This window comes from Equus asinus, chromosome 21, assembly GCF_041296235.1.
Source record: "Equus asinus isolate D_3611 breed Donkey chromosome 21, EquAss-T2T_v2, whole genome shotgun sequence".
NCBI classification, from domain to species: Eukaryota; Metazoa; Chordata; class Mammalia; order Perissodactyla; family Equidae; genus Equus; species Equus asinus.
The window spans coordinates 13,854,032-13,869,118 of NC_091810.1; the positions used below are offsets into that span (position 1 = coordinate 13,854,032).

The window sequence follows — 15,087 nt, forward strand, 5'->3', positions numbered from 1 at the left end:
TCTGCTTTTGCGGCCCAGGGTTTGTGGCCAGATCCCAGGTGTGGACCTACACACTGCTCACCAGGCCATGTTGTGGTGGTGTCCCACACACAAAATAGAGGAAGATTGCTCAGGGCCAATTTTCCTCACCAGAAAAAAAAGAAGAAAAAGAAGGGGATCCCTCTGAGGGGTCCTGCAGCCCTGCTCCTGGCTCCCTGCTGGGCCTGGCTGATCTCCCACTCTTGCAGGCCCCCTGAGGTTACCACCACATCCTGACTGGTCAACCTGCTGCCCTGTGAGGCCCTCCATAAGCCGCCAGATGCCCTTCCCAGAAAGGATGTAACCACGTCCCCTCACTAAACCATCCCACAGAGCCTGCGGCCCTCAGAAGAGTGGCTGGGCAGCATGCCCTAGGACCCGGCTCTCCCAACCCTGCCTCGTGAGTTCAGCTCTCCTGAGCGCCCCCTGCAGACCACAGCGCGTCCTCCGGCGCCACACCCTCCAGTCCCGCCTCACAGAGGCTGCTTGGCTGCCCTGTCCGCCACCCCTTCCTCTAAGAAGCCCGCCTCCTCGCTCAGCCGTGACACCCAACCTGCCACCCAGCCCGCCAGGGCAGCAACTCATGCTCTGGCGCCCGCTTCATGCAGCACATGCTTGGCACGCACGCAGACGCACACACTGCAAGGACACGATTTGTTTCAGGCCTGTCTCCCCAGTCGGCCTGTGGCCGTTAGGAGCAGGGGGCTGTCTGTTCCCTTCTGCATCCGCAGCACGACCTCAAACAAACGAGAGATGAAACACCACACCAGAAAAACAGGAATATTCAAAAGAGAACACAGAAGAAATCACAACCACACTGAGATATTCTCAGCCATCTGATTAGCAAAAATCCAAAGGTGTGAGCACACACTGCTAGTGAGTCAGCAGAGAAACATGCACTCTTTCTTAAATTAACTACTTTATTTACTTTTTATTGAGATATAACTGACATATAACATTGTATTAGTTTCAGGTGTGCAAATAATGAATGAATATTTGTGCGTGTTGCTAACTGATCGCCACAGTAAGTCTGGTTAACATCCAGCAACACACATTGTTACAGATTTCTTTTCTTGTGACGAGAACTTTTAAGTTCTCTTAGCAACTTTCAAGTACACAGTCCAGCATTACTGAGAAATGTGTTCTCTTATATCCGCTGGTGACACTGAAAAATGGCAGACCCTCGATGGAGGGGAGCTTGGTAACAGCTATTAAAATTACATACTTCTCCATTGTCCAAGCACTGCTCCTTCTAGGAATGGACTCTGAAGATACCCCTCCACGAAAATATAGAATATAGGACAAAGCTGTGCACTGCAGTGTTATTTTTAAGAGCAAAAGCTTGGAAACAGCCCACGCTCCCATCAACAGGGGACTGCTTCAGTAAACTATGGTCTATCCATGCAACGGGCCACCAAAGATCGTTCCGTGCGGAGATGGAGAGCTCTCCAGGTTATTTTCTTTACTTTCCAAGCAAAGAGCAGGCACAGAACAGGACACAGAGCACACCACCTCTCAAGGAAGAGAGGGGCAGGCAGGGCATACGGACGTATCATCATTCTTGCTCATTTTTGTAAAATGTAACACTGAAAGGATAAACCAGAAACTAACCAAAATAGTTACTGACAAGGGATGGGGGGGAGAGAAGAGAGGGGAAAGGGATGGAAGTGAGACTTCTGAGTATACTTTTAACATAGGTCTAACTTTGGAACCATGTAAATAACTCACATATATAAAAAGTTAAATTAAATCAAAAAAGCAAACCCCGAAACTGAGAAGAAACGGAAACAGATCTAGTGGTCTGAGAGAGGGACCGTTCCAGTGCTGTAGGGGCCAAGCCTGAGTCAGTCCTGTCCTCAGACTAAATGACCCCTCAACCTCTCACAAGTCCCAGGGTCTTTCAGAGCAAGAGTTGCAGAGAGCTGCACGCTGACTGCTGGTGGCAGCTGCTGGGGTGGGCTCTGCGGAGCAGCCCTCAGCAGTAAAGGGCGCCAGGATCGATCAGCAGGGTCCGCTGTGGGCACCGTGAGAGTGCACGCAGGGGCTGTGCCTGCATCCAAATCCACAGGGCAGGGCCCGCGTCTGACTCAAAGCGGCAGGACGTCAGGCACATGGCAGTCACTGTGACCACGCGTCAGGTGACCCCTTGACAGGTCAACGCCCAGAATGCAGAGCACCTGACAGTTCCTTCCGGGTCCTGCTTTCCTAAGCCCTGCTTGCCCGGAATCCTGAAGCCGTGAGCACTCATGCCGCTCAGGGCAAAGCGCCCAGGCTCAGCCCCCTCTGCAGGAGAGGCCGGGACGTCCCGCCGGGAGGGTGTGAGCCTGGCTGAGCCGAGGCATCCCCGCGCCCAGCCAGTGCCGGCCTCCCGCTCCTTCCATTTGGCCCAGCACGTGTGAGTCCCACTGCAGTATGCCAGCCTGTCAGGGGCACTGAGCTCTACCCTGACCCACTCGCCAGGGCCTCTGATCTTCCCTCGGCTCCCTCCGTGCCCATGGAGGCTGGATCCTAATCCCCCAACTGCCAACAGCCTGAAGTCCTCGCAGGTCCAGACAGAGCCACTCAGCTGTCACCGCAGTCCTGGACCTGGAGCAGAGCCCCAGCCAGTGCCCCCTCAATCCGGAGACGGACTCTCACCTGAGCGACAGCTTTGAGGTGCACTCATCCTCAAGAATGGTGGGGGCCCAGGTGATGAGCCTCCAAGGCCTTGGGCTCAGGCTCTCTTGGCTGGGTACTTACGCTAAACCCTTAGCAGAGAAAGGGCATCACTTCTCAAATGAGAATTCTGTCTTTCTGACTATTTTTCTTTTCAGTGTGAACACTTTCCTGAATTTGCTCTTGGTCAACTCTCCAGGCATCCCTCCCTGCTCCACGTGCACAGGTGTGCACACACACGATCCCACACGCGCACAGGTGTCCACATGCACAATCCCACGTGCACAGATGTGCATACGCACAATCCCACGTGCACACACACACACACGCACGCACACAATCCCACGTGCACAGGTGTGTGTACACACACGATCCCAAGGGGCCCAGTGCCCCCGCTGACACCACCTGACTGCCCTGCCTCATGGCTGGGTTTGGAAACTGTCGAAGGGGCCCTGTTCCCACACCTGACTGCTGCACACACTCCAGGCCCCCTGCTCTTCCTGCCTAGACCACCCTTCCTCAAGGCGGCTGCTGCGCGTCCCCCAGGCATCTGCTCCATGTCACCTCCTTGAGGGGCCTCCTCTGACCCTTGCCTGAGGCAGAACCCCCACCCCTGCGGCCTCCTCTCCTGGCTCCCCCGCCCTCTGGGCTGTTCTCCACACGCTGCTCTGGGTGTCTGCTCCCGTCCCACAACGAGAGCGAGCCGCCGCTTGCCAGCCGTGTGACCTCATCAGGTCAGCCCATGAAAGGCTCAGAGTCCCCAGCCTGTAAAGTGGGTGTAACGGGAACCCCTGCCTCATGGGTCACTGTGGAGAGTCGAGGGGGCGCGATGGGGCCTGAGCAGGGTCCAGCACAGGCTCACGAATGGCCCTGGCTATGGCCAACGTCACTATCACTACCTGCCACCCTGATTACAGATGGGAAGCATGAGACCCGGCAGAGCACAGTGACTTGTCCATACCTACCCAGCGGCTGGCCCAGCTCTGTGCTGACTGCCAGCACCCTGCTCTCACCCATTCCCAATGTCACAACACAAACCCCGCCACGGGCATAGCGGGCCCCCGTGAACCTGGCCAGGACTCCTTCACCAGGAGTGAAGCCAGCCCCAAGGGAAAGACTGTCGGAAGGCACCACATGTCCCCTATTAACAGCGGAGAACTGAACTGCCACCTTCACGTCAGCTCCTCCCATTCGGGCATCAAAGCGTCACCGAGTCCTGTGCCAGGGCGGTCGGGTGACAATCAGTGCCGCTAGCAGAGGATGCTCCTAAGTCGCAGAGGCTCCTCAGTGGGTGTCAGCGAGCAGACATTCGAACAGACAATGCCCGAGAGGAGAGGGCCATGCGCCTCGGGTGACCCCGTCTCCTCTCCGGGCCTCAGTTTCCTGGTTTGCAAAACAGGAGGGGGCTCTGGTCCTCAGGAGGCCTTGGCACTGGCAGCCTACCTTCTGGGAGATGGAACCCACGCACCTCTGCACAGGGATGCTCTAGAGTTAAGAGACAGAGGCGAGGGGCGGGCGGGCGGAGGGTGAGGCCCCACTGCACCGGGCTGGCCCCAGGGCTCCAGGGTCGACGATACAGCCTCTGCTGACACGGCCAGAATGAGGGAACCAGGTGGGTCCTCCGACCCAGGTAGGGGCTCCCAGAGAGGAGGTGGGGCAAGGCGGTCAAACTCCCGCAGCAGAAAGAGGCTAGAGAGCAACTGGGGTGTCGACTGTGGAGTGGAGTTAGGTAGCAGGCAAGCCGGACCCCCAGGGTCCACGCAGACAGAGGAGATGACATGTAGGTTGGGGGCAGGGCCGGGCAGCGGCCACGGACGTGCAGAAGCCCCTCTTCTCCAGAATGGGGGGACCCTCTCGGGGGCAGTACCCACAGACGTGCAGAGGCCCCTCTTCTACGGAAGGGGGGGGCCCCTCTCGGGCTTCCGGGATGCGTCTGCTCGCCTTCTCACCAGCAGCCGTGGTCTCCCGTGTGGACCTGACTTCGTGGTTCTCCTGAGCTCTGCCGGCTGCCCACTGCTGGACAGCCTAGCCAGCTCCTAACCCGGCATTCAAGACCCTCCTGACCTGACCAGGGAACCGCCACAGCCTCAGCTCTCACCCCAAGGTACACCACTCTACTTCTAGCCCCCCGAGCCAACCCTGATGCCTCCGTGCCATCCTCCTGTTTCTGTGCTCACCGGACAGCCCCCTTGGGACTCTTCCTTCCCTCCACTATGCTCACTGCATTAGTCTGAGTGTGTGCCATCCCCTGGACCAGTCGCCTCCCAGGGCACAGAGTGTGGGATCTCTTCCTAGAGCTCTGTCTCCCCAGCTGGGGCCCTGTACCAACAAAATGCCACAGATTGTCTGCAGAGTAAACTGATGGACAGACCAGCAAACACAGGTTGTAGCAACGACTGTTAGCTACCTTTCCAGTTTCCATGCTCCCCTCTTCCCTCAAGAAAAACTTTATTTTACTAGGGTGGTAAACTGTCAGCTAAAATATTTCCCAGACTCTCTTGCGGCTGGCTGTGGCCAACGGATTAAGTTCTGGCCAATGAGATGTTGGTGGAAACTGCTCTTTTAAACTGCTGACATGGCTACTACAGGGAACTAACTCAGCTGAGAGGTAAGCTCTTTTCCCCTTCTGGCTATGTGGAATGTAGATATAATGGCTGGAGCTCCAGCAGCCATTTTAGACCCTGAGGCAACCTTGAAGATGAAAGCCATATTCTAGGATGATGAAGTGGAAAGACAGAAACCTGGGTCCCTGATGACTCTGGAGCTGCCATACTACCCCTGTGTGAGGCCTCTCGTGTGAAAGAGAAATAAACTCTCTATTGGTTAAACCATTGTAATTTTGGGTTTTATTTCTTGCAAATAATCCTGATGTTAACTGATATTGAGGCAAAAGAAAGATAAAAGGAGAAGAAACCCATATCCTCTTTCTATAGTTTGACCAGAAGCCACCGTGACTGGGGACATGCCACCTTATCTTCACTCTTAATCCCACCTTGGGACAGTGAGCTCAATCGCTGGGCTCTGATGCTCCGGCCCAAACACCCAGATAATGAGGCCGTCTGGTCATCGGGGAAGCACCCAGGAAGGGCCCTGAGACCCTCCTCCCAGGGTCCCGGGGAAAAGCTCCCCTTCACAGAAGGCTGTGGCAGGGTTTCCTCAGACCGACTGTTGCCACCTTAAGGATCTCAGGCCCACCTCGGCGCCCACCCTCTCACCTCCTCCTGGCCTAAGTTCAAACAGCTACCCTCCCCATCACCCTTCACCCCACCCCGCCGTGTGCACGGCGGGAATGTGCAAAACACAGCGCTTACTTCGTCCATTTACTGTGTGTCTCCACCTCTGTCTCTGCTGGAACGTCAGCTCACGAGGACAAGGATTTCTGGGTAGTTTTGCACCATTGTGTTCCTAAGGTTTAGAGAGGGACTGGCGCAGAGTGTGTATTCATATATATTTTGGTCTGGGGGCTCCTGGCTGGGTTAACCCTGGACATGTTTTCCCACTCATTCATTCTAAATAAAACAACCCTTCTCAAAAAATTAAAAATGCAACTCCCACACGATCCAGCAATTCCACTTCTGGGTATTTACCCAAAGGAAATGAAAACACTAACTCGAAAAGATACATGCACCCCGTGTTCACTGCCGTGTCATTTACAGCAGCCAAGATACGGAAGCAACCTAAGTGTCCGTCAACAGATGACTGGATACAGAAAATGTGCTATATACACACACATAGATATACAATGGAGTATCACTCAGCCATAAAAAATAAGGCATCCTGCCATTTGCAACAACATGGATGGATCTTGAGAGCATTATGCCAAGTGAAATGTCACACAGACAAAGACAAATACTATATGATCTCACTTATAGGAAGAATCTAAAAAAAAAAAAAGGAGCTCATAGATACAGAGCACAGATTGGTGGTTGTCAGAGGTGGGGGTGGGGTGGGCAAAAGTGGTAAAAAGAGTCAAAAGGTACAAACTTCTAGTTATAGAATAAATAAGTCATGGGGATGTAATGTACATCATGGTAACTATATTAATAATACTGTATTGCATATTTGACAGTTGCTAAGAGAGTAGATCTTAAAAGTTCTCATCACAAGGAAAAAACCTGTAACTGTGGTGACGGATGTTGACTAGATTTACCACAGTGATCATTTTGCACTATGTACAAACATCAACTCATTATGTTGCACACCTGAAACTAACATAATGTTGGTATGTCGATTACTCCTCGACAGAAAAACCCAAACCCTTGGTTGGTGTCTGCTCTGCATCAGGCCCTACGCCCAGGGCTAGGGGTTCAGAGATGGAAGATCCCAATGTCACTGAGCTCGCCTCTGACGGGTGGGAGGGAGAAGCAAGCAGGCGGTGACAAACCAGGGGACCAGAGCTGTCCCAGAGGTCGATGCTGGCGTCCAGGATTCGCAAACCCCGCCTGGCCCACCGCCCCCAGGAAGCCCTCCCACCCTCCTGAGCAAGGAGCCTACTCAGGTCTCCAGGCCTCCGGGGAGAGGCAGGGTTCAAGAGAGCCAGGAACAAGTGTGTTCACCCTGCTGCGCCCGGCAGGCGTGTGGCCACCCTCTGAGGAAGGGCCGCTCTTTTTCATTCCCATTTGGTAACTAACCCCTCCTGCACACGCACTACCTCCCAGGCCCTGTGCTCAGCCCACTGCACTCATCAGCTCAGCTAATCCTCCCCACAACCCTCTGATTTAGGTGCTGTATTAGCCCCCCTTTACAGGCAGGGAAACTGAGGCCCGGAGAAATTAAATTAGCCCAGCCCTCAGAGTGGGTGTCAGACCTGGATTCAAGCTCGGGAGTCAGTGTCAAAGCTGAAGCAGCGGCTCTGAGCCGTGAATGTGAGTGCCCCCCCGCCACCCACAGACGGGCACGGGCGCTCAGATACCCGAGGGTTACCTGACGTCAGGCGCAGCAGACCCAGACCTGACCCAGGGCTGTCGCCCCCACGCCAGGTTCCTTGGAGACCCTGCGGGGTAACTCTGGAGCACACCAGAAGCCCTTTCTGTCCTGACCCCGTGGAGAGTGCCATGCATGTGCACGCCCACCGTCAGGGAGGCCCCACTCCTTCTGCACGCTCCCTGATTTCAGCTCTGAAAGCACGGGGAGAGAGCTGTTCCAAAAGCTATTTTGAACAATCAAGGTTTTAACAAAATCTGTGGGAGCAAATGAATAACGGCATCAGGAGGGCCCAGGGCCGGCTCACCTTGAGGGGCAGGTAGGCAGCGATGGTGATGCGGGCGCTCAGGTGGATGTGGCCGCGCGTGTAGCTCACAAGCAGCGTGGTGTACCCCTGGGCCTCAGCTCGCACTCGGACCCCGCTGCAGTGCTCGGAGCCCGGCTGCAGCCGCCCTGCAGGAAGAGGAGAACCGGACCGTCAGCATGAACCTGACTTTGCCGGGAACGATGAGACAAGCTGACAGCCCCTCTCACCCTGGGCTTGATACCTAACTTTTTTAACTTAAAAATTTTGAGTGTAATTCCCATAAAAAGTACACTTATCATAAGCATACAACTCACAATGATTTTTTTTCCCCACAAACTGAACACACTCTGTATCCAGGACCATGTCAAAAAACAGATGACGTGCACACCCCGGAATCTCCCGTGGATCCTTCCATCTTTAGCCCCCCAAAGGAAAACCTGTCAGCGGCCTTCTTTTTTTTTTGAGGAAGATTAGCCCTGAGCTAACATCGGCCAATCCTCCTCTACTTTATATGTGGGACGCCTACCATAGCATGGCATGCCAAGCAGTGCATAGGTCCACACCTGGGATCCAAACCGGTGAACCCAAGGCTGCCGAAGCAGAACGTGTGCACTTAACCACTGCGCCACCGGGCCGGCTGTCAGCGGCCTTTTAACGGCACAGCTCGACTATTTCATAGAAAGGTCGTCGCTCAGCATAAACTCCGTGGTGTCTGCCCTCTTCAACTCAATCCTGGTGGTGAGATCCCTCCTTATTTTTTGCACCTTGTAGATCTTTCATCTGAACTTGCGTATCTATTTTGCTGTGTGCATAGAGACCAACTGAATTCTTCACTGACCGCGAGCATCTGGCCGCTTCCAGCGTGCAGCTCTGACGCCCATGCTGCCAGGAGCCTGTGCGCCCCCTCAGGCGACACAGTCAGCCATCCTGTGGGTGGATCCCTGGAGAGCATGCCTACCTCCGGTCATTATTGCCAAATATCTTTTCCAAAATGGGTGTCTCAGGTTAGACGGCTGCCAGTGGCCATGCTGCAACCCGCCAATAGCTGGTACTTTCCACCTTTTTAAAAAAAGCCATTCTAGTGGGAGCATGGTGGAATTTTATTGTTTTCTTTCCAAACATTTAGAAAAAATATACTATGAAACCCTGTGGGCTGGCTCCGTGGCCGAGTGGTTAAGTTCGTGCGCTCTGCTGCGGCGGCCCAGGGTTTGGATCCTGGGCGCGGACATGGCACCTCTCGTCAGCCCACGTTGAGACGGCGTCCCACATCCCACAACTAGAAGGACATGCAACTAGGATATACAACTGTGTACAGGGGGGTTTGGGGAGATAAAGCAGAAAAAAAAAAAAAGATTGGCAACAGTTGTTAGCCCAGGTGCCAATCCTTAAAAAAAAAAAGATACCCTGTATTCCCGTCCCCAAGATTCTATAATTAACATTTCGCTCTATTTCTCCTGCTGTGTTATCTATCCAGCCCCCACCCATCCATCCATCCATCTTTTTTATGCATTTAAAAGTAAGTTGCAGGCATCAGTACACTTCATTTTCAGTGTTTTAGCTTATGCATAATTATCTACAGTTCAACATTTCTTTATGGTCCTTTTTTCCTCAAGGTCAAACTTACACACACTGAAAGGCACAGATCTTGGGTGCACCTGCCTCGAGGTCCAGCAAATGCATCTGCCTGTGAAACCCAAATGCCACCAAGAGACAGAACCACCCGCCACGCACAGCGCCCCCTGCTCCGTCACAGGCAGCCTCCCCAACCAGGGCAATCACTGGGCATCTGACATTTTCCACCATAGTGTAGTTTTTTAAAAAAATAATAGTTCTATTGAAATATAACTCACGTACCACAGAACCACCCATTTAAAGTGTACACACAAGTTAGCGGTTTTTAACATATTCTTGGAGTTGTGCAACTACCACCACTAACTTTAGAACATTTCATCCCCCAGAAAGAAACCCTGTGTGCAGGACAGTCGCCCCTGTCCCCTCCCCCAGTCCCCAGCAGCCCCCACGCCACTCTGTCTCAGCGCAGAGCCAGTCTCCCGCACATCAAGGAGGTGCCCTCCCTTGAGTCTGGCTTGTCTCAGCGGTAGGTCTCTGAAATTTGTCTCCGCAGCTGCGTGGTCAGCAGTTGGCACCCTGTGATTGCTGAGCAGGGCTCCACGCGAAGAGGGCCCACAGTTGCTTTGTCCTCTCTCCAGCTGGCGGCATCTGGGTCAGTTCCAGTTCGGGGTGATCAGGAACAGGGCCACTGTCCACACCTGTGGACAATCTCCTTGACTCTCAGGACACCCTTTGCTTTGACTGAGGCCACATTCCAGTGTGCTGTTTTCCCGTGGCCTCCAGGAAGGTGGGTCACAGCAGCCACAGGCGAGCCTGGGAGCCCCCGAGAACCGCAGCTCGGCCAAATGGGCCTGCTGTGCCCACAAGGACACAGGCAGAAGGAAGAGGGACCTGAGAGGTCTGAGGGTGACCTGCTGGCTTCCGGTTGGGGACAAGAGTCAGGGCAAACGCTTCTGCACGTAGCCCTGAGTCATGAGGCAGGGCGCCGGGCCCTATGTCCAGGGGGAAGAGGCACAGCGAGTGGCACCCAAGGGGCACACCCTGGCTCTGACGGCGCTGCAGAGAAGCTCCTGAAGCACGAGGCTACCCCTGACCCCGCCTGCCTGGTGTGAAGTCCCAGCGCCCCCGCCTGCCAGACTCTCCCCGCCACCATCCGCCTGGCGGGAGGCCCGCCTGCGCTGACCTGGGCCAGGCCACAGCCTCGCCCGCCTCCGGGCTCCGACGCTCCTCCTGCCCCCAGGAACGCTCTTCCCTGCCTTCTCCCAGGCTCACCCTCCATGTCTCAGCTCTCACGGCCTCTGTGCAGCCTCCCCAGACACCCCGACTGGCTTGGACACCGACCTCTGCACACTTCTGGGGAATGTGTTTGGGCCTTCATGTTGGGGACACGCCCAGGAGGGGGCCGGGACTCAGGGCGCCTGTGTTCACCCACTGGGGCACACTGTCCCATGCCCGGAACCGCCTGCTGACCCATCTGTCTCGCTGGGCCGGGGGACCGTGAAGGCGAGGCCATGGCTCGTGCTCACCAGGGACCACGGAGCACACACTTAGTAGGTGCTCAGTGAACAGGCTGCCGGAAACCAGCGAGAGGGCCAGGTTGAGCAAGAGCTGACGGGGGTCCTCCTCCGGGCAGGGGCCTGGCCACGGCAATGTTCACAGCCGAGGGGCTTTCCAGGGGCTTCCACGGTGAGGACAAGGCAGAAACAGGAGCCCAGCAACCAGTCCAGCAGGAAGAGGCTGGAGCCCCACTGCCCAGAGGGTGCTGGTGCCAGGCCTGGGGCCGCAGCTGCCCAGGGAAACGGGGCAGCCCTTCCCAAGAACCAGGACTGAGTCCCAGCCGTGTGCCCTCAACTGGGGCAAGCTCAGGGACAGACACTCGAGGGAGAGGGAGGACCCGCCAGCCTAACGTGGCATCGCTTCTGCCCCACGTGTCTGCTCACGAGCCTGCCGTGTCCCACCCCAGGCAGGCAGCATGCACTCTGCTGACCCCGCCTGGTCTCGTGTCCAGGGATTCCCGCGAGATGGTGTCTCTCCCCTGACCAGGCTCCAGGCTATAAGGTACAGATTTTTCATACAGCCTGAGCCCTGCACACGAGCCTCCACAAAGCCACATATGCTTTACACCGGGGGTCACTTTAGGAGCTTGCTAAGGGAAATTTTGACACCATGAGATTTCTGTCTTGGCTGCTTTTTCAGAACCAAACTCCTTGACAAATGCCCCTGCACTGGGCATTCATTGTGAATGAGGGTCATTCATTTGTAAGCCTCACAGCAGGCGAGTGGCTGGGATCCCCACTTCATATATAGAGAATCCAAGGCTCAGAAAGGTTGGGCAACCTGCCGACATCACACAGCCAATACACAAGCAAGTGGCGCTCAGACCCAGGACCTTGGAATTCCACATCTGTCCTTTATTCCCTGAACCTCCTGGATGCTGGCCAGTGCAGGGCTGCAGACTCCCCTCCAGGACACATGTGAGGGGTGGTGCAGGGGGCCAGCTCCCCTCCTGCCACCAGCAGGCCTCTCTCTCGCCTTGATGTTTTCCTCCATCCTGAATGGTTGCCTCGCTAAGACACAAGATCTCAAAAGCTTGGTTTCTCCGGGTCAGACGGTCAGAGAGGACACAGAAGCATGCTCCAAGGACGGACGGGGATGCGGTGGGCTCGTGACATTTCAGAGACCCACCTCCCTCCTCTGTGCGGCTCACGTTCAGACAGCTCCATGAGTAACACAAATGCAGTGATCCTACAAACACCTCTGCCAACGAGGCTTCCTGAACCCACCAGGATCACGTCATCACTCTACTCAAAAACCATCGCTGGCTCCCCACTGCCTGGACGCAGAAGTCCAAGCCCTCCAGCCCTCCATGACTCAGGCTTAGACAGGTTCTCCCATTCCAGGTCCACCGTGTGTGCCCACACCCCCCAGCATGCCCCCTCCGGCCCCAGTCCAGGAGCCCCTGCCTGCTGAATGCCCTTCCCTGTACTTCTAACCCTGGCCCAAACCTGACTCCTCCCTCAGTGCTCACCAGTCCTCGGCTTCTTCATCTGCAAATCGAAGAGGAGTCCCCGTGCTGCCCTGGGCCGACTCCCCTGGGAGGCCCCATTTCTTGGGGGACTAAGGCCCCAGGGTCAGGGTCAGACACACCCAAATCTGTATGCCATCCCACCCCGTGCCCTCATGTGACCCTGGGCAGCTACGCAGCCTCAGTCTCTTCAGCTGACATGTGGCCCAACCACAGATCTTCCTCCCACGGTGGTGTGATGCCCAGTGAGGTCATACATGCAGAGAACTGACCCTGCACGTGGCAGGGGTGACACTCAATAACCTAACTACCACCATCACCACTGAACCCGCAGGGATGCTGATGGGAAAAGATCAATGCATGTCTCTGGTGGCTCAGGATGGGGGGGCCTTGCATGTCCCAAAGGTGTTATGATTCTGTCACTGCCAAACCCCCATCCATGGTAGATTCTGAGCACTCATTGGATTCAGGCATGGCAATGTGCACCATGACATGTAGTCTATTTGAGACGACACCCATTTTAGAGACGTGCAAACTGAGGCTCAGGGAGCCAAGTGATTTACCAAAGGTCACGCAGAAGGTAAGATCCAGACCAGACCACTGCTGATGGTGGACAAGGGGACCAATGCTATTCCTCTTGCTGTGACCTCCGCTGCCCCCCACCCTCCATCTAGGAATCTGGGACGGCCCCATCGAGAACTCGGCAGTCTGGCCCTGGGGCCGGTGACTGGAGCTCGCTCATCAGGGCTGGTTTACCTGGGAGTGGCTGGAACACGCCCTGGTTCTCCACCTCGACCGCCAAGTCGAAGTGGGAGCAGTCGCTCAGGGTGACCACCTCGCTGGCCCCACCGGGCATGAGGCCGTTGATCCTCAGGGGCAGCTCCAGGGCCTGGCCCACCCGTGCCTCCACCTGGCACGGGGCGAACTCCATGCTGCTGGGCTCGATCACGTACACCTGGAGGACAGGGCAGGGAATGGGTCCTCAGCCTCTGTGGGAGGAGAAGCATCTGCTGCCGAGATTTACTAAGAGCTGCTGCATGCTGGGCACTGAGGACACATTGCGAGAAGGCTGAGCTTGGGGGACATGACAGTGTGTGCTGGGACTGGGGTAACGATCAGGGACAGAGCTAAGCCTCCGAGCAGGTGACATGGGAACTCAGACCTGAGAGCCATGTCAAAGGCAGCTACACAAAGGTCTGAGGGAAAAACATTCTGGGAAGAAGAGACAGTCGGTGCAAAGGTCCTGAGCCATGTACCAGGTCGGCACATGGAGAACTATGGAGCAAGCCAGTGTACGGGGCGAGAGAGAGGCGTCGTCAACAACAGCTAATACTTACAGGAAACAAAGCTTGCCGCACTCTAGGTTCCGCTCTAAGAATATCTCTAACTCACTCGGTCCTCTCAGCCTCCTTGTTCAGAAGGCTCTGTTACCAACCTCATCACCCGATGGAGAAGCTGGCACGGGAGGTTAAGGAACTCGCCTGAGCTGGGGACGGGAGCGTCTGGACCAGGCAGTGCGGCCGGAAGCCAGGCTCTGACCACCACACACCCTGCCCCCTCAAGGGACTGTCCCCAGGCTTTTGGCTGAGCAGCCGGGTGCAAGGCGGCATATTCACTGCGATGAAGAAGCTTGGGGGGAGGGGTCGGTGGTCACGGTTTATCTGAATATTTGACAATTATGCAGTGGCTAAAGGGTGGGTCATAAGCCTCTTTATATGAGCATAGGTCATCCTTAGCTAGAGGTGTGTGTCCACGTGGGTCGCAATAGAAGGCTAACTGTCCATCAAGGGCCAAATGCTGTGACAGAAGGTCGGGATTGGACACACTACGAATGGAGCTTCCATTTCTGCCCTAAATGAAGTAATAAAAGGGCGAGGTCGGGGTCAGGTGTCAGGAAGGAGGTGGGGTCAGGAGGCGGCCAGGTGGGGCTGGCAGAGGCTCAGGGGCGGGTGACCACTCCCACCTGCGGCCTTGGCTGAGTGAGCTGGTCCCGCATCACTGAGGGGCAGAAGTCAGACGCAGGTCCCAGGGGCAGGGAAAGCCTGACTTCATATCTGAACAGGAGTTGGGGGAAAGGAGCGGGCATCTCTTGGGGTCTGGGGGCTCCCCTTTCACTGTGAGGTTATAGCCTGGTCCTCAGCAGCCCCATCCTCCACCTGGGGCGGGATGTCATGTCCACCTCCTGATATGGGCGTGAGCTGTTCAAGGGCAGGGCTGGGGCCAGACCCCCACCCCTTGCCCGCCGACACCAAGCTCAAGACAAGGGCTCAAGGGTATTTCTGAATGAAGCCCGAGGCTGGTTCAGAGGGGCGGCGGGAGGCCACCAGCCACCTCCCCTGGGCTGTCCTGGACCTTGAGATCTTACCTTCATCTCCCCGAAATGCAGCGGGTTCTGCACGTCATGCGCCTGGATCACACTGAGTCCAATGTCGCTGCCCGTGGTCATCACACCCCTCACAGTGACTGTGGCAACCACGTGGCTTGACGAAGACCAGCTGAAGTTCCCACTCCCACCGTGGGCCTGGGGGGAAGCATCATCGGTCAGCCCCCTGCCCCATCCCTCTCTGGGTTTCACACACCCTCACAC

At 55.9% G+C, this 15,087-nt stretch overlaps 1 protein-coding gene across 1 annotated transcript in view; it reads right to left on the reverse strand.

Annotated features, from left to right (window-relative positions):
- Window positions 1–15,087, reverse strand: part of NUP210 (nucleoporin 210) — a 110,962-nt gene that overhangs the window by 51,780 nt on the left and 44,095 nt on the right. Inside the window, exons 12-14 of the mRNA XM_044754348.2 lie at window positions 14,866–15,021; window positions 13,257–13,455; window positions 7,904–8,049 (exon numbers count right to left, since the gene is read on the reverse strand). Of these exons, the coding sequence (XP_044610283.2) occupies window positions 7,904–8,049; window positions 13,257–13,455; window positions 14,866–15,021 (501 nt within the window). The remainder of the gene's footprint in view (window positions 1–7,903; window positions 8,050–13,256; window positions 13,456–14,865; window positions 15,022–15,087) is intronic.